This window comes from Mixophyes fleayi, chromosome 11 (genome assembly GCF_038048845.1).
Source record: "Mixophyes fleayi isolate aMixFle1 chromosome 11, aMixFle1.hap1, whole genome shotgun sequence".
Lineage (NCBI taxonomy): Eukaryota > Metazoa > Chordata > Amphibia > Anura > Limnodynastidae > Mixophyes > Mixophyes fleayi.
Genome location: NC_134412.1, coordinates 35,621,641 through 35,648,493, shown reverse-complemented (window position 1 = coordinate 35,648,493; position 26,853 = coordinate 35,621,641). Strand labels below are relative to the sequence as shown.

Sequence of the window (26,853 nt, the reverse complement as noted above, 5' to 3'; positions counted from 1 at the left end):
TGACAGCACACATATAAAATGTAATTAAACCACTCATCCAATCTATTATATTTTTACAGAATTATCACTTAATTAGATTGACAGGATAGCTTTGGGAAGAGATAAAGTGATCCTACGGAACAGAAGGCAAACCATGAAAATGTGTAAATGATGATCTACTCAAGCAAACATACCAGTACCAGTATATAAACTAGTTAAAGCCATATAAAAAGAAAATGTGTATATTATCTCTTAATAGTAACATTAGACAACTAGGGGACATTAAAAATATAGGGTTTGTTTTACCTAGTTTGTTTATTAGTTTACTATGTTTGTCCCCAATTGTAAAGCGATACGGGATATGTTGGCGCTATATAAATAAATGATGATGATGATGATGATAGGGTTATAGGGCCTGATTCATTAAGGAAAGTTAAGCAGAAAATTGAGCAAGTTTTCTAACTCAAGTTTTCTGGACAAAACCTTGTTGTAGTACAAGAGGTGCAAATGAGTTTATTATTTTGCACATAAGGAAAATACTTGCTGTTTTTTCATGTAGCACACAAATACTTGAGAGCTAATTTGTACACTGAAATTTAACGTTGATCTAGGACATGTCCTACCCCAATTATAAATCTGCCATTATATTTTAAATTTAGCTCCCCCTCCAATGCAACTTGGCTTTGCCTTACTTGCATTCTTTTTCTTAACATTCCTTAATGAATCAGCCCCATAGTCCTAAAAGCCATTATTTTCATAATTTTATTATGCTTAGGTAGTCTTATTTCTGACAGCAGTCCCATGTTGAGTAATAAAGTAATTCCTTTGATGATATAGTATTGTGTACTGAGTGGGTGGAAGAATGTACAGGTGTTCCTTGTGCAATAACCTAACCTATCATTGTTACGGTGTAAGAGATAGCAAAACAGTCAAGTATCTATGATGTAATGCATAATACATAAAATATCTACTAATGATATTCACAGTTCTACATGTAAATATTCAGGAACTGATCAGATCTTAAGTCATGTACACATCCATCAACAAATAATTTACCATAAGGATATATTGACACTTACAGGCATGCTCTGTCAAAGCTGACAGAGGAAGAACAGCTAAAAATAAATAATACACCATAAATCACACTTAGGGTAATGTCCCCCTTGGACTTTATAAAAAAACGCCACACATCAAAAGCGGTTTTAGTTTTCAGCCTCAAAACCGCATGTTGATAAATCCTTTGCATACTTGTGTCTGATAAAGTGTGATAGGGGAGGGAGGGTTGTTCTAACATAGACAATGTACAGAGAGGGCTTGTTGGGGCAACTGCGCACGGATTCAGACTGGGACGTAGTTACAGATACAGCTGAAAAATTGGTTTCATTTGCAGGTGGTCAGGGGCTGGTGTAAGTAGCGGATGATGATGATGACGAACACCCAAACTAGTGAACCGCTGTAATTTGAGGTTTCCAAATGATTCAGAGACCCTTATTGAGACTTTAGTCTGCTCTCTACCACTGATTAGAATTTGACAAACATGTTGTATCAAAGATTAAAGAAAATTAGTTGTATTTTTGTAAGCATGTTGAGAAGTTGTTCCTGCTACCTTAGCTAGGTTATTCAAGTTTAAATGATGCTTCATAGCAATTATAAATAAAATAAAAGGTTTTTTTACATGTTAGCAGGATTGATGTAAATGTCTAATGGATGAGTCTGTTGCCAAGTGGGTGCGTCTGCAACTCATTCAGATCTGGATGTATCCTCAACTTTGCATATGGAGTACACACTTGCGTGTGACTTTTATAATCGCAAGTTCCGCTTACGCTTGCGTTCCACTCTGAATCAGGCCCTGAGTGACTATACTATATGAGATCAGCTGTGTTAGGCGGTGTCAGTTTAAGCAAACGTTTATAAGCAAGCTGGCTCTCTGTGTGATCATGTGTGCGAGGTTGAAGCAGTTCATCTGACACTTTGCATTATAGTTACTAAAGTGCGAGTTTGAAAAAGTGGAGATGTTGCCTATAGCAACCAATCAGATTCTAGCTGTCATTTTGTAGAATGTACTAAATAAATGATAACTAGAATCTGATTGGTTGCTATAGGCAACATCTGCACTTGTTCAAACCTGCAGTTTAGTAAATATACCCCTTTGTATCAAGCAATCAGGCTCTCTACGTAATAGCTGTACAGGTCGAGCAGTTTAACTAGATACTTTGTGTCAAGTAAGCAGGCTGTCTGTGTGATCAATTGTTAGCCAGGGAACAGGTGCACAGAAGATTCTGCAAGGTCAAATTGGCAATTAAAGTTATAAGAGAGGATAGAAGGACAAACTTGTGAAAAACAGGCTGGGTCAGATGCACAATCATGCTAGTCAGGAACTAGTTGCTGGAATATGAACACAGCTAAATATTTGGACAACAAGAGCCTGTGGCAAGAAGCAGTAGTTTTAAAACGACAATGCCCCCTACTGAGACAACGCCCTTTGGGGGTTACCATAGAGTGATGTCAGGGCGTCTTGGAGTAAAGTAATTTGTAGAATAAGTTCCTTTAGAGTGGGACAATCTAACACATGTGCAGTGGCTACTGTAGAAACAACAGAGTTGATGTGTCCTTGTATTAATGGTATTTACATTGAAATCCACTGCAAAGACGGGGTTCATGGATCAACTTTTAATTTCAGTGTAAAAGTAAAGCTACCAAGTATTTGTGTGCTTCATGAAAAAAAACAGTCAGTATTTAACTTATGTGCAAAATAATAAACTAATTTGTACCACTTGCATAGTAACATGGTTTGTCCAGGAGAAAACTTACTCCTTTTTTTTGCCTTACTGTCCTTAATGACTCAGGCCCATAGACTATCTGCAAGAGTACTCAGTAACCGTTATGTGTAAAGCTTGTTGAATGTTAAGACATTGTTTTGGCACAAATAAGACATTACTTGGATAATACATTATCTATAGATTATATATTAGTGTAAATTAATGTAAATGATATAAATACCAAAGTAAGAACAGAAAATAACTAAAGCTGATATGATTTTGTGAGTTTAAGTTACATGTTGGTGAAATTCAAAACTAAAACACCAGCCTGGTTTTGCCAAAACCAACAGCATAACACCAGGAAGGTTTTGGAAAACTAAAACGTAGAGGGGCACACTCCTCTCTTCTTCTGACCACTGGAAATCATTACTGTTGGCGGTTATGTATGAGACTGTAACAGACGGCAACAACACCCATAGCAGAAAACCAAAAACCAAAACTTTGTGTTAGTAAATGCAAATGCACAATAATAAGTGACCAGTAATAACAAATGGAAAGATTAAGATTTATCTATGTGTCTGGATTATGTTACATGATATAGAGTAATGTTCTAACCCCCTATGTACGGTACTGCGGAACCCTTGTGGTGCTTTATAAATAAAAGATAGCGATAATTGAGTGTTTTCCTTGAAGTGTCAATCTTATTTTAATTTTGTTTTGATTTTTTATTTGCTTTTATTAGCTGTAGTCAGTTTATCATCCTGACATATTTGCTATTCTTTACATCCTGCTAGATCATTTTTACCATAATATTTTCCTTTCATCACTTTTGACATGTAATTTATATTTTATTGCATAAAGGTAAAAATGAGCAAAGTTGTGGCAGAATTTCGTGCAAATCAATATATTAGGCATAAACAGGACGTTTCACAGATGTACAAAGTTGGACAATACAATCTTTGAATTCTGCTTTGTCTAATCGTAAAAAACGTCATTTCACATATTGCAGAAATGACATTCTGTAAATAAAGCTGGGATGGCAACAGTGTAAATTCAATCTGATCTGTGCTGTGGTTTAATTTCCGGACGGAACAACAATGATTGAAGGGCAACTATTATGGTGCATGGTCTACAGCACAAAACTTCCCTGGAAAAACGAAAAGATTTTAATATGTTTAGTTTGGAGCAGAGAAGGGAACGGGAGGACATGATAGAAGCTTTCAAATGTATCAAGGGTTATATCAAGGTACAGGTGGGAAACATTCTTCAAAGGAAGAGAAGTATTAGAACACGAGGACATGCACTGAAACTGGAGGGAAGTAGGTTCAGAGGAAATATGAGAAAAGATTACTTCACAGAAAGGGTAGTGGATAAGTGGAATAGCCTCTCATCAGAGGTGGTAGAGGCTAATACTGTAGAGCAGTTTAAACATGCTTGGGATTGACATAAGGATATCCGTACAAAGAACTAAGGATCAAATAGTGTTTGAGGTTACCATACTTTAAAAATTGGGCAGACTAGATGGGCCAAGTGGTTCTTATCTGCAATTAAATTCTATGTTGCTATGTTCCTATGATAGGGGCATTTCTGAGCGAAACACTTGAAGCCAACTGTCAGGGACACACACAAAACTCAAATGCAGACTGAAGTGAACCAGGGGTACCTAAAAAAATTTGCTCATCTCTACATAAAGGCTTAGTACTATGGTTTTCCATTTAGTTTTACTGTCATATATTTTATGTAAAGTTTCAGTGTGCTGTGAAATAGATCATATATTGCATACAAGGTGAATTGCTGCAACTTTTGATGTATTTTATTTTTAAATAACTAGTTGTGCAAGTCACAAGCTTTTCTTACAATTTAGCTCTGCTGCTTGTAAAAATATAATCAATAAATAAAAGTTTAACGTAACTCCCTACACAATATGTCCAAACCAAATTCTTTTGTGATTGTGTCATTATATGTCACATTGTTACATTTAAAAAACATGCATATAAGTTTTTTTTAAATGAGACTCATAAAACAATTTACTGTTAACTTATACTTATATTATAACAACATTGGTTTATTTTAGGCAAGTAAAATGCACTCACCTTTGGGTCATCCCCAAGTTCCAAGGGGTTCTGTCTCACACCTGGGTCTCCACTGCAGCCTGACAATTGAGACAGCTTACTAAGATCCCAGAGAGACTTGCTCGGTCTTCCAGCTGTTGTTTTGGCCACTGACAGCCTATTGCGCTGCACATTCTTTAGAATATCACTGAGAGCACTGTGGGACTCCTGGGCAGCTCGAAAGTTCAAGGTAGGTCCTTCAAAATTGCGGCAGGTGGCGAGGCGGTGGTGAATTGAGTAATCCGGTACATTAAGTGCGTCTTTGGTCATAGCTGAAGGGTCTTGAGATGCAGTTGATTTTCTGTTAAATCCAGCATCCATACCACTGCTCTTTACTGGCACTACGGTCCGGCGCTCTGCTATTTTGTTAATACTTTTAGACATCTGCAAGCCTCCAAATGTATTGATATAAGGGGTTGAAAGTACATCTGTTGGCTGCAAGGCCCCACTTGTGTTAAACTTTTCAGGTGCAGAAAATCCATTTAGGTAAGGTTCCACTGGAACTGGCAAAACCTCTGCATTAGAAGTTACAATATTGGGCTCATTTGGTACTAGTGTGGCAGGTGAGGGTATTGGCGCTATGTTATGAATAATTTGTTTGTGATCTTTGGCAAAATCATATCTCTGAAGCGGTCGGGAGGCTGCAAACAGTGTTCGAAACTCATTATCAAATGAGTCAGTTATTTCTCCAGTTAGAAGTGTGACCAGGTTTCTGTCCAGTCGTGAGTCACTCCATGTGAAACTGAAAAACAAATGAGGTTAGATTTTAAAAGCAAATAAGCTAAAATTGATTGACCATATTAGACGACATGAGAAATGGTTCTTAAGATACAATAGGTCTGATTCACTAAGGAAAGTAAAGCAAAAAAATAATGAGTAACTTTGCAACTTGGCAAAACCATGTTGCATTGGAGGGGGTGCTAAATTTAAAATATGATAGCAGATTTATAGTTGGGATAGGGTATGTCCTAGAATAACTTTAAATTTCAGGGTAAAAATAAAGCTAGCAAGTATTTGTGTGCTACATGAAAAACAGGCAGTATTTAACTAATTTGCAAAATAATAAACTAATTTGCACCGCTTGCAGTAACAGGGTTTTGTTCAGCAGAAAACTTACTCATTTCTTTGACTTACTTTCCTTAATAAATCAGGCCCAAAATGTTCATTTAGTATGTCATTATAAGATGTTTCTCACACATGAAATAAATTATAGGAATTTAAGGCAGAAGTGTATAAAATAGAACCAGAATTATCTAAAAAAAAAAAGCAAATAGTTCAATTTCACATTATTAAATTCAATGTACCTGTACAATTCCAACAAAAATCGATATCAGTATTGTTAAAAAAAATCATGAAATTATTCTTCTAGTTGACAAAGACAGAGCACTGGGGAAGCCAAGTGCATTTTATGATGATCAAACTTCACCACCATATGTATAGAATGGTGCAAGATTGCTGCATAATTGTCTTCAGCTACATGGATGATAATGTGTTAAAATTAAGATCCTACAACTAAAATTTAAAAAAGAATTTTTGTTCTGTAACAAAGTGGTCAAAAATGTAAAATGCAGTGACATTTCTTGATAAATACTATATACATACTACATACATACACAGAGGTCGAAGTGTAAATTTAAAAGTGGTGATATGAAAATTTAGAATTGACCACATGGAAAATGTAAGTAATTGAAGTAGTAGGGGGGTATTCAATTGACCGCAAGATTATTATTTTTTTCCCACTGCGTTAAAAAAAAAAAACACCCGAGGGTTTTTAACTGCTATAGCGACCGTTTTTAGTTAATGCAGCGTTTAAACTCGTGCAATTCAATTGAAAAGGAGGGAATGCTGCCCCACGCATTAATCATTGTGTTTGCGAGTTTTTAGAGGAGTGAAGAGGAGTTTTAATGCAGTCGTGTATAGCACAAAAAAAGGATTGGCATACATTTCAATACATTTTATTGCATTACACAACCATTCTAGTTGATAATATCTACATTACAGTACTTTCTTTAGCATTTTTTTTATATAACTATTTTTTACTATAGAATCATCTATACCATGTCAAAACACATTAGTGCAAACCTATTTGTACCAAAAACATACATAAATATATTTAATTAGTGATTTTAATTTTTTTATTTTTTATGTTTTTTTTATTTCATTATTTTTTAACAAGAAATCAACTTTTACATGTTAAGCATTAGTGATAAACATAGTTTATCTTTTTTTTCTCATTATTACATGATTCCAAATAGTTTTCAGAGGTTTTTTATTTTTATCACATCCCAAAGAGGTGTGAGATAAAACAGCATATTGGCCTGTTTAACGCACCGTGTTAAAAAACAATTGAATAGCTTTTAAAGCGGCTGCTTCTCGCGCACCCTATACTTTCAATAAACCTTCTACTGGAGCGCAAGAGTACCGTTTGTTAAAAAATATCGGCGTGTTAAAAATGAAATTTAATCGCGGATAAAGTTAACTCGCTCGAAAAATGATTAAAAAACAGCATTAAAATGACTTAACACGGTCTTAAAAAAATCTTGCGGCCAATTGAATACCCCCTGTAATGCAAGTGAATGGAATTGTAATGTAAGTGAATGGAATTTGATGGTTTTACAATGAAGGCAGTAGAAGTGGTGGTATGGTATAGCACGGCATACCAGCCCACTTCCACCTCTGTACATACAGTATATATATATATATATATATATATATATATATATATATATATATATGAATATTTAATATGTGCTATGCTTGATCCTGCCATAGACCTGGAACTAAGAGGTAAACCATATACATATCCCCCTGATGGTCTGCTCCAGGTGAAACGTATTGGGTATGACTCGATGGACTAATTGGCTTGATTGATCCACTGTGCTGGAGTGAGAAAAAGCTGTGACAACTCGTTTCTTATGGTGGTAATCTGAAACTGTACATAGTAGTGCATTGCACTTATATGCTCTTGTAATTAAGCTGGAACATATATTTTATTGAAATAGTTACTTATAATAAAACAGTTTTACCTGCACTATGAAGTGCCCCCTTTCTTTCTTTATTTTTTTTGTCTTTTAGTCTGAAAAAAGAAACTGGCAGAAACAAGGGGAAGTGGCAAGTCTTTGAAGTTTCCTGGTACGTAGCGACTTAATCTTAGGTGAAAAGACTTACAACCTTTGGATGTAGGGTACAGAGTGTTTGAATCGATTACAGTTGACTTCACTGGATGGTGTTCTTGTGTGTTTGGGCAATATAAAGATGTTAAAATATACGCAAAATTTAAAACAAAATATTATTTTAGGATGTCTTTTTTTTTAAGCAAAGTTGTTTTACATGTCATTTTTGAACAGCAAATCATCATCATCATCATCATCATCATCATTTATTTATATAGCTCCACTAATTCCGCAGCACTGTACAGAGAGCTCACTCACATCAGTCCTTGCCCCATTGGGGCTTACAGTCTAAATTCCCTACCACACACATACACAGACATAGAGACAGACACACACAGACTATGGTCAATTTGTTAGCAGCCAATTAACCTACTGGTATGCTTTTGGAGTGTGGGAGGAAACCGGAGCACCCGGAGGAAACCCACGCAAACACGGAGAGAACATACAAACTCCTCACAGATAAGGCCATGGTCGGGAATTGAACTCATGACCCCAGTGCTGTAAGGCAAAAGTGCTAACCACTTAGTTCTGCTTAACATTTGTGGAAAAAAAGTAACAAATAACATTTTGCATTTGTAAAATTTCTGTTTAAATTACTTTTTTGTGTGCACCTTTATTAAAAGTTTACAGAATTTGGTGAATTTAGAACTATTGGCCCAATGGAACAAAATTGCAACATTAATCTCTTGTTTCACTTACATGAATTACAAACAAAAATAAAATGTTGTGCTAATAAGAGGTCTACCTTAAATTGTACCTTAAATTAAACATTCACTTGTACCTGAAATTTATTTAAATATATATCCCAGTGCCTCACAATCTCCACCATCCTCAAGTACATCTGTTGGCTGCAACACGTATTTTGAATTCCAAGACCTGGCGTTATCACTAATGTGTTTGGCCATATAACATCACGCTGACAACTCTATGACAATATCCCATGATAAGCTTTTATAACTTGCTTTGGATTATATATAGTACATGCATTTTTAAAGCACACAGATGGTGCGGCTACAAACTGAGTCACTTGTGTTTACTGAGGCTTCTGCATGAAAGATACTGATGCAATGTTTACATTCGAGATTGAGATTTAGGAATAGAAATAGCAAACCATAGTGCATTTATAAGTACACTGTCAGCGCAAGATACCGCTAAGTAGATTATTATGTCCAGTGGTTCATACAAAACCGTAAATATGATGAGATATTTCTTTATACATTTATTTATCTATATTTATACCCAGGAACACAACTATATGGATGTGCATGCTATCAATCTATGGTGTATCCCTTATATTTTAAAGTGTTATGCACTATTGCAGTGACACATGTATCTGCAAAGATTAATATAGAGGACTTGAAAGAAGCTGCATTTTGAAACATAAGAGTGGGAGAAAATAGGTGTGGTTGAGGTCTATGTATTTTGGTCTAAATAATTCAATGAAGAAAACATGTCTCAGATTATAACCTTTGACCTTTTATTGAGGTAAAATGATGTTTCTCAAAAGAAGCCATTTTATCGTTTCCTGGTGTACAGTATTCCAGTTCCACCTGTCTGAAACTCGCTTCTTTGCCTCCAGCCCAGATAGTATTAACATGTGCATGAGTCAATGGACAAATTCAATTGACAGTACTCATTCAGCACTATGTGCGTTTAGCCCTAAAGACAAATGCTAACAGAACATTACATGTCACAAATAACTAATAATATCTAGTAGATCTTTTTACAACAGGTCAATTCTTCAACTTCTGAGGTGTAATTTTTGTTGACACAAGTAGAACATAAATATTGCATTGAGATATTGTCTAATATTGAGATCATTTATCTTTGTCATTATTTGTGAATAAACTATTTGAGTTAACTCTAAAACATTGTAGACATAGTGCTGTAAAATTTGTTAGCACTTTATTAATAACTAGTTAAAAGCTCGTCAAAATAACACGAAAAAATAACAGTAAGATCATGTTGGATCCTTTTTTATTTTATTATTATTAATTTTTATTTCTAGGGCGCCACTAGGTCTCCGTAGCGCCGTACAGGGACAGACAGAAACGCAATACAGGGTGAGACAGCACAGTACAGTTAACAGAAAGCACAGTAACTCAAAAGCTCAATGAACAGCTAGATTAGAGGTGAGAGCCCCCAGCGGGGTAGAGACAGGGGCCGGAGGACCTCACGGAGGAGACAAGGAGCTGGAGAGCAGAGTTGGTGGAGAACAGAAGGAGAGGAGGCCCTGCTCGGAGGAGCGTACAATCTAAGGGGAGGGTAGGACGGACAGAGACACAATGGTAGGAGGAGGGAATGGGGAGAGCGGAGGCAGAGACGGAGGGGGGGAGAGGAAAATGAAAAGGTGGGAAGAAGGAGGGGGACAGGAGAGGGAGGGGGGTAGGGGGAGACTGGGAGGAGGTCAAATTGCATCCAATTTGACTTTAATCTTGTAGCAGTATTGATTGAATAGTTTGTCAGATGGCTGCTCAGCCGCAAAATGCTTAGTGTGGCAAAATTCATAAATACTCTTCATGGGACCACAGTTATGAGCATTAATATTTGTTTAATCAAAGTTACCAGCATCAAGAATGGCGTGACATCTTTTTCTCTGACTTTGTAGGCGTTGATATTACCTCTGTCCTGTTCTCTCTTCGATTGTTTTATCTGTGACAGGCAATTTACTGAGGAGTCATATTTACATGGCGATGACGATCACGTTCGTGTTCTCTTTGGTCCTCAGTCGTAGTTTGTCGTTGGATTTTATCCCGCTCCACCCTTTGTTTTTTTGCTACTTTTTGCTGTGCAGTTACTCCCACAGCAGACATTTGCCTTTTAGGTGGCATCGCAGTTACACTTTGTTGCATACATTAATCAGTGTATTCCTATTTATTTAATACTAAGTGCAAATAAAATGAATGGCTAGAAAATTGAGCTAATCTGGAATAGCAAAGGTCGTTATAAATGATAACTGCCACCCAGAAAGGATAAATAAATCAAACAAAATAAGCCCAAGAAATGAGGGAAATTTAGTTAGAAGGAATAGTCAAGTACACAAAAGAGTCATTTGCAAACATTTTACCAAATTTGCTTGTGTGTTTTGTGTATTTTAGTAGTTATCTGTGTTATAACTCTTTACTGCCCCCTAGTATTTCAGCACACACATATAAAAGGTGAGGAGCAGCGTTAGTCTTTTTTATATATATAGATAGACAATAATGGACCGATCCTAGTTAACAGTATACTATATTACGCAGTATGGGAGAAAGCTGAACAGGTTGCTACATTTGTAAGACAAATAAATACCCAGCACAGTTTTGTTATGCCTATCCGTGTCACGCACTAATGTAATTTAAACATAAGCATTTTTAAATGAACTATATTATTATAAATATGCATGAAATTGCCAAATAAAACAACTGATATGGAGACTGAAGTATTTTTTTATTTTTTTATGTTTAAATTCATCATATATAGTAATTCACATAACAATCTCTCCAGTCTATAATCACAATATTTCAGTCTCTGGTCACAAGAAGCAGAGTAGCAGAACAAGTACGACTAACCACACCCTGATGGTGCTTTCTTGAGGACCTGAGGCATTGCAGAGGTTGGTGTTACAGCATCCATAAGTCACGGTGTAGTTGGTTCCAAAATGAAGTATCTCTTGATTTGTTCCACACTTCCCCATTTCAATACAGCCTTTGTTTTTGAGCACTGAGACACCGTGCGAAAATCCTTCTCCAATAAAGCATTCTTCTCCTATTGAACACGTTGTTGGAATACTGGCACAATCTGTGTCTGTGGTAAAATCGCAGTAATAGCATTTAAAGGCTTGGGACGGAGGCCAGCAGGCCATGAAATATAATCCCACCAGCACAAAAAGCTGTTTCATTATCTTGATTGAGTCACACTTGCATGAATATCGAATTCTCTGATTGGTTTGAAGATTCCTTCAGTAGAAAGCAGTCTATGCGCTGGTTATATGTCGTCCAGACAGCTGAAGCTCTACAATGGTTTATGAAAGCAGAAATATCACGTCGAGGTCGACAATCCAGCTTGTACCACTTCACCCAGGAAAATAGTTTTGTTCTTGACATGTAGCCTGTGATATAGTGATGCACAGTCAAGATGATGTAACAATCACATGGGTCTTGGTGAACAGCTGGAGATATCATAATGGGGTTTAGGTCATGAGTTGGAGATATCATGAAAACATGGCCAGCAGCTGCACTCCCACAAAATGTCCAAGTCTGACCTAGTTTTTTTAAAATTGTGGACTAATCAGAAATGATCATCACAGTTATGATTGTTTCCTGTTATGTGCAACTAACCAGTTTTCAATACAAGCACCTATAGGCTAATGTGTAGTCTTGTATGTTGTGCCCATAAAGCAGATTGCCCTATTGACTTCAAATAAACAGGGGAACATATCAAAATTATTTTGTTTCTTTTTATAAAAAGTTCAATAAAATAAAAGTATTACACTAGCTAGTATCACAACATATTTCCCAGTTACAAATGTCCTCAAATTGTTCTATGTAGATTTTAAAACCTTTCGTTATTCTTTGAGAGGTGACTTTTTTTGCTGAGCACTGTTCTGCCAACAGATAACTTGCTTATAACTCAAGTGGTGCACATAGGCCATAGCTATGCAAAATAGTAATAATATATTTACTTACTTAATCTACATTCTTTTATACAAATACCAGTTGACTGTACATCATAGTAACCGGGATCATCAAAGTTGCTGTATAATTTCACGCAATATGAATTTCACAGCGGAACAGGCCATTTCTCCAAGGTGTGATGTTCAAACGATACAATCTTCAAGTTCCACTTTTGCTTCACCACTTCACAAAATTACATTCTGCACTATTTAATTATGGTGAAGGTATAGCCTAGTAATTTAGCTGGAACTACAACAGCGTCATATCATTCTGCTCTGCGGTGTTGTGCGCACTACGAAACTGGAGACGTTCAGGTGGAACGAAAATGATATGGGAATTCCGCACAGAATAAGGATGAAGGAGGGAATTCTGCTCAGAACATTTAAGGCCAAATATCAACATAGAGATGTGCAAAATTACATAGATAGAGATGGATCAAAGCAAATATTTTGTAGAACACTTTTGAAATTTTCACTTATCTCTAATACTGACATACCACATCATACAAAGTACCAGCATTTACCGTTTTGAGACTATTGTTTCTCAAGGATTGTGAAGATACCTTAGTGCATGGCATGGCATGTGGGGAGGTCAGAGTGGTGTATGGGGGAGTTTCAGACTAGACGTGCGATCTGAGGGCTTGTAAGGGTCTCAGGGTATATGGGGACAGATTGTGGCAAGTGTGGGTCCGACGACATGTGTATGAGGCAAGTGGTAGGTCTGAGTGACATGTGGTGTAATTTTGGAGCAAATGTGGGGCATGTGGCTACAGTTTGGGATGAGTCATGTGGGGGTACTGAGGTTGTATTTTATTCTAGAAATTAAGGGTAATGTGAAGCACTCTTGGAGTTTGGTGGACTGCGCAGGTGACCCTTATAATATATCAGGCTGCCCAACAAGCTGTACCTCACTTTGCAACTACACACTGTTTATATATATATATATATATATATATATATATATATATATATGGTAGATAGATAAGTTTAGTTCTGCATTCATTCTATAATTATGTAGTTTGCTATATGCTTCAGCATTGTATTGAGGTCAATCTGTTAATTAGAGTGTTGTATCAGTGCTGATGCATCTATATGTTCTTGTTTGTGATATTTGTAATTTGTTTTCATTATTATTTTTATGTGGAATATTAAATACAATGTTTAGAGAGTAGTTTGACACATGTTTGCAGTTTTTTGGAGTTTATACATTTCTCTGACAAATAGTCCTGTCTCTTTCCTTGTTTTTGGTGATTTGCGATCATTAGACTAAATGCTACCTGTACTTAACCTATATAATACCCTCTCTAGTGGCTGACCATGCCTCCCTGAGGGCTGGCCACATCTCTTTAGGGATGTGCACATGCTAACATTATGTTCTCAGATGATTTTGAGCACCTTAAATACCTATAAACTGCTCAATTGCCTACACTAAGAAATGTGCATTTTGTAAAGCTACAAGTATCTGTTTAGAACAATAGATTCCTGTTGATCTAGGGACAAATAAGCCAGTGGAGAGTTAAAATAGGATTGTACAGTATATCACAAGCAAAGGGCATCAGGCAGGAGGAAAGTTACTGTTACAAACTGTTCTTAAGAACATCAGAAATTCAAAGTAAACTCCAATAGTCCCTATACGTTTGGATGATGGTTTTGTTGTTTGATGTTTTTGTTTTTAATCACAAGGGGAGTTATTTATGAGCAAAGTATAATAAACTAACAACCCATCAACTATAAGCTTTGATTAGTTAATTACAAGACAATAAAAGCCAGTGTCTGATTGATTCCTACAGGTTGCTGTCAGGGACGGACTGGGACTAAAAATCAGCCCTGGCATTTAAAGCACACAGGCCCACGTGTTGTGGGCTCCATGTATTATATTGTTGCACACTGATGCTGGCGCAGTGCAGTTTGCTGGTGCTGTACAATATGATGTAGTATGAGTGTGTGTGTGTGAGGGGGTATTTATTTCTCTTAATGACCCTGAACATTACATTGTTAGCACCCCAATTACATCAATAAATACCATGACAATACATTATTAGTACCCAAATTACAGCAATAAATAGCCCCCCACACACACTCATACTACATCGATATCCACCCACATTACAGCAACCAGCATCACCCCCACATTACAGCGTCCAGCATGACCCCCCACATTACAGCGTCCAGCATGACCCCCCACATTACAGCGTCCAGCATGACCCCCCACATTACAGCGTCCAGCATCAACTCCCACATTACAGCGCCCGCATGACCCACCACATTACAGCAACCGGCATCACCCCCACATTACAGCATCCCGCATCACCTCCCACATTATAGCAATACCCTCTCCTACTTATTAGCAATACTAAGCCCCAAACACACTACAACATTGCCACCAGCATGCCACCCCATACTACAGCAATACCACCAATTATACAGGCGCCACTGTAGGAAACCAATGTTTTGCTTTTTTCAAATCTCCCACAAAATAGCAACAACGAACAGTATACTTACACACATATAGGTAACAGGTACCCTTTTCCCTCAATTAAATAGTAATGGCAGAATTTTCATGAATCATTCCACATGAAATAAAACTCTAACATATATCTAAAAAAAACCATAACAATTGAATGATCATTTGAACCCACACGGCCGCATTAAAAGTATTTCCATCTACAGCAAAATGTCAGAGAAAAATATTTTTTTTTACTACAGTAACTGGATATGCGTCTTTTCTATTCATTTTAAATAACACAGTATATAAATTAAGGGGGATAGAGGAGGTGGGTGAGAGATAATTGGATGTGATCCATCAGTTTGATTAGATAGGAAACATTTAGATTATTTACCTGGAGACGTCTAACCCCTTGACTCACAGGCAGGGCTGACAAGAGGAATTTTGGGCCTTGATACAGCAACTTCTTTGGGCTCCCATCATATTCAACAATGAAAGACTTGCCTTTGGCAGAAGTTCATATGATGCCACACCGTAGTGTGCCCAGTTCATATTATGCCACACCGTAGTGCCCCATGGTCATATTATGCCACATAGTATTACCTTCAATTCATATTTGGTCATGCAGAAGTGCCCACAAATAATATTATGGCATAGTAGTGCCTCCAAAACATATACCATACAGTAGTGCCCCCAAATCATATTATGTCACAACAGTGCCTCCAAATCATATTATACCACAATAGTGCCCCCAAATCATTAGTAGTGCCCAGACAAAAACTCATTCACAAATAAAAATTGGTACAGCATATCAGATACTGAGTGTGAGTCCCAAGACCAGCTTAATACATCATTTACAATGCAAACAAAAATAGATATATTGACACAATCACAGATAAAATTTATGACAAGCAATGTTTTTTCCCCTTAATTAAAAATCTCTGTACAGATAAATATGCAACAAACATTACAGCGCAATAATGAGCAATACATAGTGTTAAACATTATTGGATACGCTGTAGTGTCCCCAGTTCAAGAAAGGATGGTTAAAAACACATTGCACACGAGAAAATATATGAACTTAGCTGATTATGGCATCCTGTGTTCTGTTCTCCTACTGGGCAAGGAGGGATCAGCAGCTGTCAGCTCACACAGGAAGGGCAGTGGTCGAAGCAGAAATTTAGAAGTGGGGGTATGGAAAATATAAGTGAATGGAGTATGAAGGCTTGATTTTTTATTTTTTTTTAACACTTGTCCCCTCTGTGCATTTCCATTCTTCATTACTACTTGTGTTTTATGATGGCTGCATCCCTGACATTCCCATTCTTAAGATGTCTCTCCCTTTACACTTTCTTTTACCTATGTCCCTGCACCATCTTCTCCTTTGTCCCTCTCACTTAACCCCCTGCACCACCTACTCCCCTGGCTCTCTCACACGTCTTCCTGCACCACCTTCTCCCCTGGCGCTCTCACCCCTCTTCCTGCACCCTCTACCCCACGGCTCACTCACCCCTCTTCCTGCACCTCCTACCAAACTGGCTCTCTCACCGCCTTCCCCTTTGGATCTCTCACCCCCTCTCCCAGCACCCCCTTCCCCTTTGGCTCTCTCACCCCCTCTCCCAGCACCCCCTTCCCCATTGGCTCTCTCATCCCCCTCCCAGCACTCCCTTCCCCTTTGGCTCTCTCACCCCCTCTCCCAGCATCCCCTTCCCCTTTGGCTCTCTCACCCCCTCTCCCAGCACCCCCTTCCCCTTTGGCTCTCTCACCCCCTCTCCCAGCACCCCCTTCCCCTTTGGCTCTCTCACCCCCTCTCCCAGCACCCCCTGGCTCTCTCACCCCCTCTCCCAGCACCTCCTACTCCCTGGTTCTCTCACCCCCTTTCCCAGCACCCCCTGGCTCTCTCACCCCCTCTCCCAGCACCCCCTGGCTCTCTCACCCCCTCTCCCAGCACCTCCTGGCTCTCTCACCCCCTCTCCCAGCACCCCCTGGCTCTCTCACCCCCTCTCCCAGAACCCCGTGGCTTTCTCACCATCTCACAGCACCCCTTCCCCTTTAGCTCTCTCACCCCTCTCACAGCACCCCTTCCCCTTTAGCTCTCTCACCCCTCTCACAGCACTCCTTCCCCTTTAGCTCTCTCACCCCTCTCACAGCACCCCTTCCCCTTTGGCTCTCTCACCCCCTCTCACTTCCCCTTTGGCTCTCTCACCCCCTTTCCCAGCACTCCCTACCCCTTGGCTCTCTCACACTCTTGACCCCCCCCCGCGCGAGAATGACGGCACCCCCGCGACCCCCCTCCCCAAAGAAAATCGCGGCTCCCCCGCGACCCCCCCCCTTCGGTGAAAAAGAAAACAGGAAATTCACAGCATACAGCATAGCATAACAGTGGAGGGAGCTGAGGAGCACGCAACAGAGGTGGCTGGTTCCCGGGGAGCCAGCCACCACGAAGGCAGGAGGAGTCAGGCCGGCCCATCCATCCATCGGCCCTTCTGGCATCTGCCAGAAGTGCCAGATGGCCAGTCCGGCCCTGGTTGCTGTGCATTGGTTCTTTGTTATAGATATCTACATAAATGAACAGCCTTGACACATGTGTTCTATTTCAGAAACCAAAAAGATGTAAAGAAATATTAAAGTGCTATCTATCTCTCATAGACCTTAACTCTACTATAATAAACAAAATACTTAAATTCATAAATCATATAACCTATTGCACTAGATTTTTTCCTTTTTTAAATTTTTTACATTGTGGTGATCTACATGAGGAAATTCCATCCATGACCTCACATTCATTATTGGAGATCCTTGAAGATGTATGATATATGAAAATTTCAAATTTGCATTTTGTAAGTGTATCACCTTAAGGGGATATCCACTTTGAAAGGGCTCCCACAAGATTGCACGTTATGATGTCATGGTAACAAGTTTATGTTCTGTAAGTACACTCACGAGGGGGAACCCACCATCTGGATGAACAATTTTAATCACCAATTCTTAGACTTATTTGGACATTTGCGAATTTATCTATTGGTTTATGCAGTGTTGCACTATTATTTTTATTCCTGGTTTATACAGTGTTGCACTATTGTTATTTTTATTTTTGTCTTACATGTTTGGATCACATGGTTCAAAATCTACGAACAACACCCAGTCACCGAATTGAATTTAAGTATTTTCTTAATTATAGTAGCGTTAAGGTCTATAAGAGATAGATAGTGCTTTAAAATTTCTTTACAACTTTTTGGTTTCCGCAATTCTCTTTCAACATGTGTATGATTGAATTAAGATTATTTTAACTGCAATCAAATTTGAAGCACTATAAAAAAAACCACTTTTCTAATTACATGACTTCTATTTATAAACCCCATGAAGCAAAATCTAAGCAATATTCAGGTATACTGTATCTACTGCAGTAATTAGGTAATCACAAGATTTGCCTTCTGAAACTTATCCAAATAAACTATGCATATATTTTCCTATTCATTATGAGACAGGACAAGCCCAGAACATATATATCAGTCTTCCAATGATGTCATATATTATTCTTAGCATAGATTTCTATTTATCCCAAATGTAATTTTCCTTACTGTCATTTTTGTGTGGAAGTTTATTGTAATATTTTAGTCAAAAAATGTGGTCTATATTTTCTTTAGCTTTAGAGAGTGTTCCTATGTGCAGAACTTATACTGTATATATTATAAATACTCTCTACATAACCTTAGTGAAAACTTTAAGGGAAAAGGGGCTCTTCCTGAACTTTTATTTTCCCCATCCAGTTGCCAGAAGTTTAAGTAAATGTGATTAATATGGATCATGTTCCCTTCATCCAGCACTAAACACCATCATTCTAAGCTCTGGAAATACCACAGCTCTCTGCAGCCTAAAAATATGTATCAACCATTGTGTCCCATGATGCAAATGTATATGTACATGGCTGCAATGTTAGTAAATGTGTCAGCCTAATTAATCAACTTTATACACCTCATTTACTGAAGTGTTTACCCATTAGAGTAGTGACATATACCTGTAAAGATTTAAATAAAAGAATATAAAAAAACTGCATTTTGAAACAGAAGAGGGGGAAGAAAATAGGTGTCATTGTGAATTTTCATCATCAGCTATTTATATAGCGCCACTAATTCTGCAGCGCTGTGCAGAGAACTCAGATCAGTCCCTGCCCCATTGGAGCTTACAAAAAACAAAACTAACAGCGCTTGATATAGTAAGCCAGAAATTCAATTTAAAGGTTGTTCTAATTAACTATCATATGGCAGAAATCATTAGGGAAACACTGGGAATAGTTTAGCAATAGAACATTTCAATATAAAGTATCAACAACAAATGTGAATTAGATAAAACAAATTAAAACAATATAAGCAGTAAATATGCTTAAAAGCACTAGGGTCAATTTAAAAGCAGCCAATTAACCTACCAGCTAAGGCCATGGTCGGGAATTGAACTCATGACCCAAGTGCTGTGAGGCAGAAGTGCCAACCACTGAGTCACCGTGCTGACCCAAATTTTGGCCCAATGAATAAAATGAGAAAACATTTTCCATATTATACCCTCTACCCTCTTGTAAACTATGCTCTATTACTACTTTATACTCCTTCCTTTGAGATATAATGATGCTCTGGAAAAAAAAGCTTTTATCTTTTCCTGATGTACAGTATTCCAGTTACACCTGTCTGAAACTCGCTTTGTTGCCTACAGCCAAGACGATGTTAACATAGGCAGTAGACAATAGAAAAATTCAATTCACAGAGCCCTCAAGTCAAATACTAGCAGAATAGTGCTCAGAATGTAACGTCATAAATAACTAAAATTTTTAGTAGCTTTTTTTTTTTTTAACATGTGAGTCCTTTAGTTTGTGAATTCTAATATTTTTGTACACATAAGTAAAACATAAATTTTGCATTGAGACAATGTTTTTGATTCAGATATTGCATTTATCTTTGTAATTATGTGTTAATAAACTATCTGGGGTAACTCTAAAGAAAATATGTAAAGATTTTAGTAATAGCACTCTCCAGACTATTTCTCCTTTTTAGTACTGAATGGCTTAAAACAACACATAATAAAGAATGTTTAACATCATCATCATTTGAATGTTGGAACAAATTCATACAACAACTATCGGACAGGCAATCAAGAAAATCTTCCATCACGCTTCCTGTTACTCCTGTCAAATACTGGCAGAACAGCCCCTATTAATATTTAACCCCTCATATATTATAATATACATCACAGAAAACTCAGCATATGCCTCAACTACTATAGGCTCCAAACACTTAGAGCCTGATGCAGAGTTGGCCACAACTGCACCTCAAGTTGCAGGGCAAAATTGTGTTCACTAAAATAGCCGCAATTGCATACATATGCGAAGCAGCAATACTCATGCAGATCTGCACCAATAGCATACAGTATGTGTCTGGTTTACGCCAGGTATATGTCACATACACTTACACCCATGTTTATAACCATTTGTTTTGTTTACAATGTATGTATTGACCATTAGCCATCAATAAAACTTCAAAAACCTTTTTAATTAGGAGACACAATTCCCTGTTCACTTATGTGAAAGCAAAAATGCTTAAACATGCACACAAAAGCATAAAATATGCATATGCAATGAAGAACATCACTATCAGTGTAAGCAGAGCAATAGCAAACAAGTGGTTTGATATTGATGGTTACCATCAGCATCATCCTCTGCTATTTGGATCCAGGGGCGCACAGAGGATTTTTCAGGGGGGGTTTCCTCCACCCCCGAAAAAACAACAACCCCTAGAGAGCTCCGTTTCGGCTGCACTGTACTATACAGCAGCCGCGGCGCTGTCAAAGAAGCATCCGCGGTGGTGCTATATACAATACAGCACCGCCGCGGACACTTCCTAGACAGCGCCGCGGCTGCTGTATAGTACAGTGCCGATATGTGGGCACTTTTTTAACGGAGGGGGGGGTTCTGGAGACCCCGAAACCCTCCCTGCGTGCTCCACTGGGACCTGCCCTTGACCACTCGCAAATAATATGGCTTGGACAGTCATAAATGCATCTGTGACCTTCCGTTACTATTTAAGCTCCAGGCGCAAGCAGTTGTGTCTCACGGGAAGAATCATGGAACTCTGCATAGTCGCATATGCAATCGCCCACTTTTTTTTGAGCTTGCAAAGAGCTATTTCAAGATATGCCATGCTAACTGGGTTAGTACTCACACAGCATCAGACCCCTAAAGCCCAACTCCATGGATGGATCGCTGAATCTCAGGGATTGGATGAGCAAACATTCATCATCATCACCATTTATTTATATAGTGTCACTAATTCCGCAGCGCTGTACAGAGAACTCACTCACATCAGTCCCTGCCCAATTGGAGCTTACAGTCTAAATTCCCTAACACACAGACACGGACACACAGACATGGATAGACAGACACACTCACACAGACAGACACACAGACTAGGGTCAATTTGTTAGCAGACAATTAACCTACCAGTATGTTTTTGGAGTGTGGGAGGAAACCGGAGCACCCGGAGGAAACCCACGCAAACACAGGGAGAACATAGAAACTAATTAAACCATTGTTTAATTATGTTATAATGTTAGGTTCACTGTATTTATTATATATTTTATAAAAACAGATCATCTGTAAATATCTGAGGATTATTTTCAGGCAGCAGGAAAAACAGGAATCTATTAAATATGGATGGACTCTCCAGGGATCCAGCATGTATTTTGCCATAATTATATATGCAATGACTATATAGTTATTTATTACTGAATACATATCCATGCTTTATAAATAAATTAAACATATGAGTTGAAAGCTACATTAAAATATATGATAATTTTTTTGTTCAGTTGAGCACAAGAGTTTTCAAATTCATTGCATCTAGTAATTCGCATAACAATCTCTCAAGTTGATTATCACAATATTCCTGTTTATGTTTCTGCTTTGTTTCTATAATTCTGTATCTGATTACAAGAAGCACAACAGTAGGGCAAGTGCCATTGACTATACCAATAGGATGGAGATTTCTTGGGAACCTGATGCATTGCAAAGGTTAGTGTTGCAGGATGCATAAGACACTGTATAGTCCCCAAATCGGAGTAACCAGAATAAACCCACACAAACACAGGGAGAACATACAGGGCCTGATTGTACAAGGAACGTAAATGCCGATTTTGTGTGTATTGTCCACAAATATAATTTGCGCATGCACAGAACTGGACCATACACAACTAAAGGCAACAGCATTCAAATCATCTTTGTACACATAGGACACTTACTACAGCCTACAATTTGTGGGGGTGAACAGGGCCAAGAAGGGGAGTTCGCTTGTAATCAATGTACAGTGAGGGCGTTCCCGTGCAGCCATGTCCAACTTGAGCGCACGCAGCCATGTCCGCTTGAAGGTTTGGGCATCTCAAAGTTATTAGTTTTTCTGCCGTATCTCTTGCTCCAGTAACAGGGCTAGTCTAAGTCCTGATCACTAGTGATGACACTCTTGTGTCCATGCTATAACATATGTTTGCAATCAGGGGCAACTGTAAAAATTTATTTTATGTTCAGTCGATATTACGATCACACTAATAAATGTATTTCATGTAAAAATAAAATATATATAAAAATATGTTTTTAAAATGTTTTGTCATTAATGCTTACATAACCGGTGAGATTAACTGAATATTTTTTTTTTCTGTGCATTCTTTTGCGAATGTATATTCCATAAAGGCATTGGGCACATCCTGCAGTGTCTTGTGCAGAAGAACAGACCAGACCTACACCAGAATTCATTAGCGCAAGTATCTTCAGATCTGTTCCTTGTCGAATTCGGTTGTACGTAGAGCTGATTTACGTTGCACTGAGTATGCGTGCCTTGATGAATCAGACCCACAAAGTCCACATAGATAATGTCCTAGTCAGAATTGAAACCACGGCCCCAGGGCTGTGAGGCAGCAGTGCTAACCGCTATGCTGCCCAAATGTGGGACTCTTTATAGAATGTAATTCCTTACAGGGCTGTATGTTATTTGAGCTGTTTACTTACAGTTGTTTCCCAAGCTTGGGTGCAACAGTTCTTGGCCCCAATGTTCTCACAATTATGTCAGTCAGATTTTGTTTTTGGTGAGCAAAGTTCTGCCAACAGATAATTTGCATCTAATTCAAGTTGAGCATATTATACATGGTTATTTAAAAAAGTAATATTAGTAATATTATTATATTAATATTAGAGGTATGACGTTCATAGGCTGGCTGCAGGGGTGCACGGATGATTTTTAAGGGGGGGTTTCCCCTCCACCGAAAAAAAATACAAAAAAAGCGAGAGAGCTGCCGCGCATGAGCCCGCGCATGCTCAGCAGCTCTGTTTCAAAGAAGCGTCCACAGCAGTGGTGTATACAAGGGTAGCCCACTATGGGACTGGCCCGGGGGCCCAGATGCTCCCTGCCCCTGGTGACGTTCCAGCTATACAACATTCCGCACTGTATTCACAAATTATCCCTTACAAGCATATAAGATATCTACAAATCAAACAAGCAAGATATTGTATCTGAGAATCAAAAGAACAGCCTAAAAAGTGTTATACAAATCTTTGTAACTAAACTAAAAAATATTATATACATAAAGTGTTTTACATGATGTCAATAGTAGCACAAAAAACCCTTTAAATCACAGGGTATGTCAGCAACTCTTAGCAGCTATTGAAGAGAACATGCAATTCCCAAACCAAAAACGCTAAAAATAGAGAAATACAATAACGCTTAGAAGTTGCTGAAAGCAACCTAATAATCTGTGGGTATATTTAAAATACACGTTTTTTAAAAATAATAATGCATACCATTAAAAAACAATTGTGAGCTCATAAATATCCGTATATAAGATATATTAAAAAGTGTAAATTCAGGAAGCATATTTTTGATTGCAACCAAAGATGTGACATGCTGTTGCACTATATATATATATATATTGTGTTCATCACCAAAAGTAGTCCTCACCGTCTTGTCATGCTCCATATATAATCATATTATTATATATAGATAATTTAAAATAGATTTGTACACTGTGTCTGTTTCAAACTATTTAGTAGTACACAGTTTCCTTAAGAGTAGAAGAGATTCAGGGATTCAAACAAACCCAATACTCCCTATACAAAGCTATAAGCTTCGTTCAAAGTACAAGACAATAAAAGCCAGTGTCTGATTGGTTCCTATCGGTTATTACACATTGCGGTTTGTCAGTAGATAATCCCCACAATGTGCTCTATAATAAACAGCATTGGAAGAAGAAATCTATTTGTAGGCCCATTAATAAAAATCATGCACGTACTCCTGTAGTTAACATGCATATATAGTTTTTATACAAGTCCAGCATTTATATAAACATGTTGGCAGGTAAAGTTCAGTCTTACCAATGATGTCATGGATTATTCTCAGTGTAGAGCTGTGTTTATTCCAAGTGTAATTTTCCTTGCCGAATGCTTTTTCTAAGCATATGCTAATCATCAGTAAAATAGTTGCGTCAAACGTTAATCCAATATCTTCTCCAGCTTTAGAGACTTTTCCCATGTTTGGGACATAACTTTTATTGGTCAATTCTCTTCTGGTAAACCTAGTCAAAATCTTAACTGTGATCAAATGGAATTTCCCTAAACTTTTTTTTTTCCCATCCCAAGCCAAAAGTTTTAAGTATTTAAGACTAATATTAATTCTGTTCCTCCCTTCCAGCCATATCCACCACCACTCTCCACACTGCAAATATCCAGTTCTCTGCAAAATGCGCAACTTCCTTTGTATTTTATTACCTAATTGTGCACCACGTAATTATTAACTGCTATTTATATAGCAACCACATATTATGCCGCACATTAAGAGAATATTTACTCATTTACATCTGTCCCTGCCCCAGTGTAGCTTACAATCTATATTTCCTAACATACACACAAACACATTCACACTAGGGTTAATTTTGTCAGAAACCAAGTAGCCTACAAACATGTCTTTGGAGTGTGGGGAAGAGCACCGGAAAGAAACCAATGAAAACACATGGAGAACATACAAATGCCACATAGATAGTGCCCCGGTCGCAATCTAAACCATGGCCCCAGTGCTGTGAGGCAGAAATTCAAACCACTGTGCCACATGCTGTCTGTTTTTAATAAATGGTATTGTGAAACTTTGCATGCACCAATTGTCCTCATTCCATGTAGTCTAGGTGTAAAATCATGTCTCTGTATTCCATTGGGTTACAACTTCATTATCACCACCTTCCTAAAGCTATTTAAGCTGTAATATTTAAAATAAAGCACTGTGTTTTTACAATGGAGTGCATAAACCTTCCAAATAAAAATCCTCCGCTATGGGGGCTGCAGGTGAGAAGGCCTTTCTCCCCATCAAAGCCCCATGCATTTTTGAGCTCCTTTGTCTTTACTGAAGCTCCTTTTTGGGATCAGGTTGTGGCTGTAGCCAAAATGAAGACTGTGATTGGCTAACAGTGAAGACTGCTTCCTATTGATTATTTTATCAGCAGCCACAGATTTATCAGTAGAGGGAGCTTCAATAAGCCAGAGGAGGTGAGAAATTACTTGATTCATCTATATGGCCTCAACATTTTGGAATAAGGAGAACAAATGTCTAGTTACATTAATGTCACCACCAAATTTGCACAGTAAACCTATAATTTCCTGATTTTCTTGTAAAGCAGCTTTGTTTTCCAGGTTTGCACTCCCTTCAGCCAAAAAATGGACACCTCTAGTTAGGTTTAGTCAGATCAATTCTGCCCATTGTCCAGAACACCTGCAAAATCATTACCTTTGCACCGCAGAGTTAGAGGCATTACATACATAAAAGTGTCTGTAGTACAGTGCCGCCCTCACTGACAATCTTAATTGTAAAGAATACAATTTTCAATACTTTTATTAAAATGTAATACACAATGTGTCACAAGGAAATAAAAAAGATAACATTCTAATGAGCCTGTTGCAAGGTATTTATAAACCCTAGCCATCTAGTCATACCCAGCCTTTGAACTCACATGAGTAAAACATATCTATACGAGATCTCTATCATACTAAAGTGTGAAAGGTTTGTCCCTCAAGGTTTTTGTTCCTGGATATGTTCTTCATTTTTAATATTGACTAACTGCATAGTATAATTCCTCTTATTATATATATTGAATGCAATTCTATTTTTTATTCCTCAGCTTTACAAGTTAATATTTATTGATGTAGAGTTTAAAATGCTAAAGAGATCACATTATAACCGAGATCAGTGCAGATCACCACGTGGATTGCAATGTACCAAGGTTCACCTAGATGGAACTGCATGTGACGTGCTTTGCATAGAAGGAAACAAATAAAGAAGGAATGAAATAAGAATGTATTAAACACATTGCTAGCATATAATATAGGCAGTTTCTATTGATATATTTGTTATATACGATTTAGCTATCATCATCATCATTTATTTATTTATATAGTGCCACTGATTCCACAGCGTTAGAAAATGAAGACATGTTTGTGTTAAATCACCGAACTGAGATTTGCCTAGAATGGGAAAATGATGGCCAACTATTATAGCTACCATGACGGCCAAATGCTGAGAGGTCATAGTTGGCCGTCATGGTGGCTATAATAGAGGGCCCTTTATGGTGGTTCTTCAATAGAGGGCAGTACAATAGCAATGCACGTTTGCCTCCTAGCAATATTAGATCTATATGAACTGCTTTAGACTGAATTGTG

At 37.9% G+C, this 26,853-nt stretch overlaps 1 protein-coding gene across 1 annotated transcript in view; it reads right to left on the bottom strand.

The window, feature by feature from the left end:
* Positions 1-26,853, bottom strand: part of FAM83E (family with sequence similarity 83 member E) — an 89,379-nt gene that overhangs the window by 25,986 nt on the left and 36,540 nt on the right. Inside the window, exon 5 of the mRNA XM_075191284.1 lies at positions 4,832-5,591. Within this exon, the coding sequence (XP_075047385.1) occupies positions 4,832-5,591 (760 nt within the window). The remainder of the gene's footprint in view (positions 1-4,831; positions 5,592-26,853) is intronic.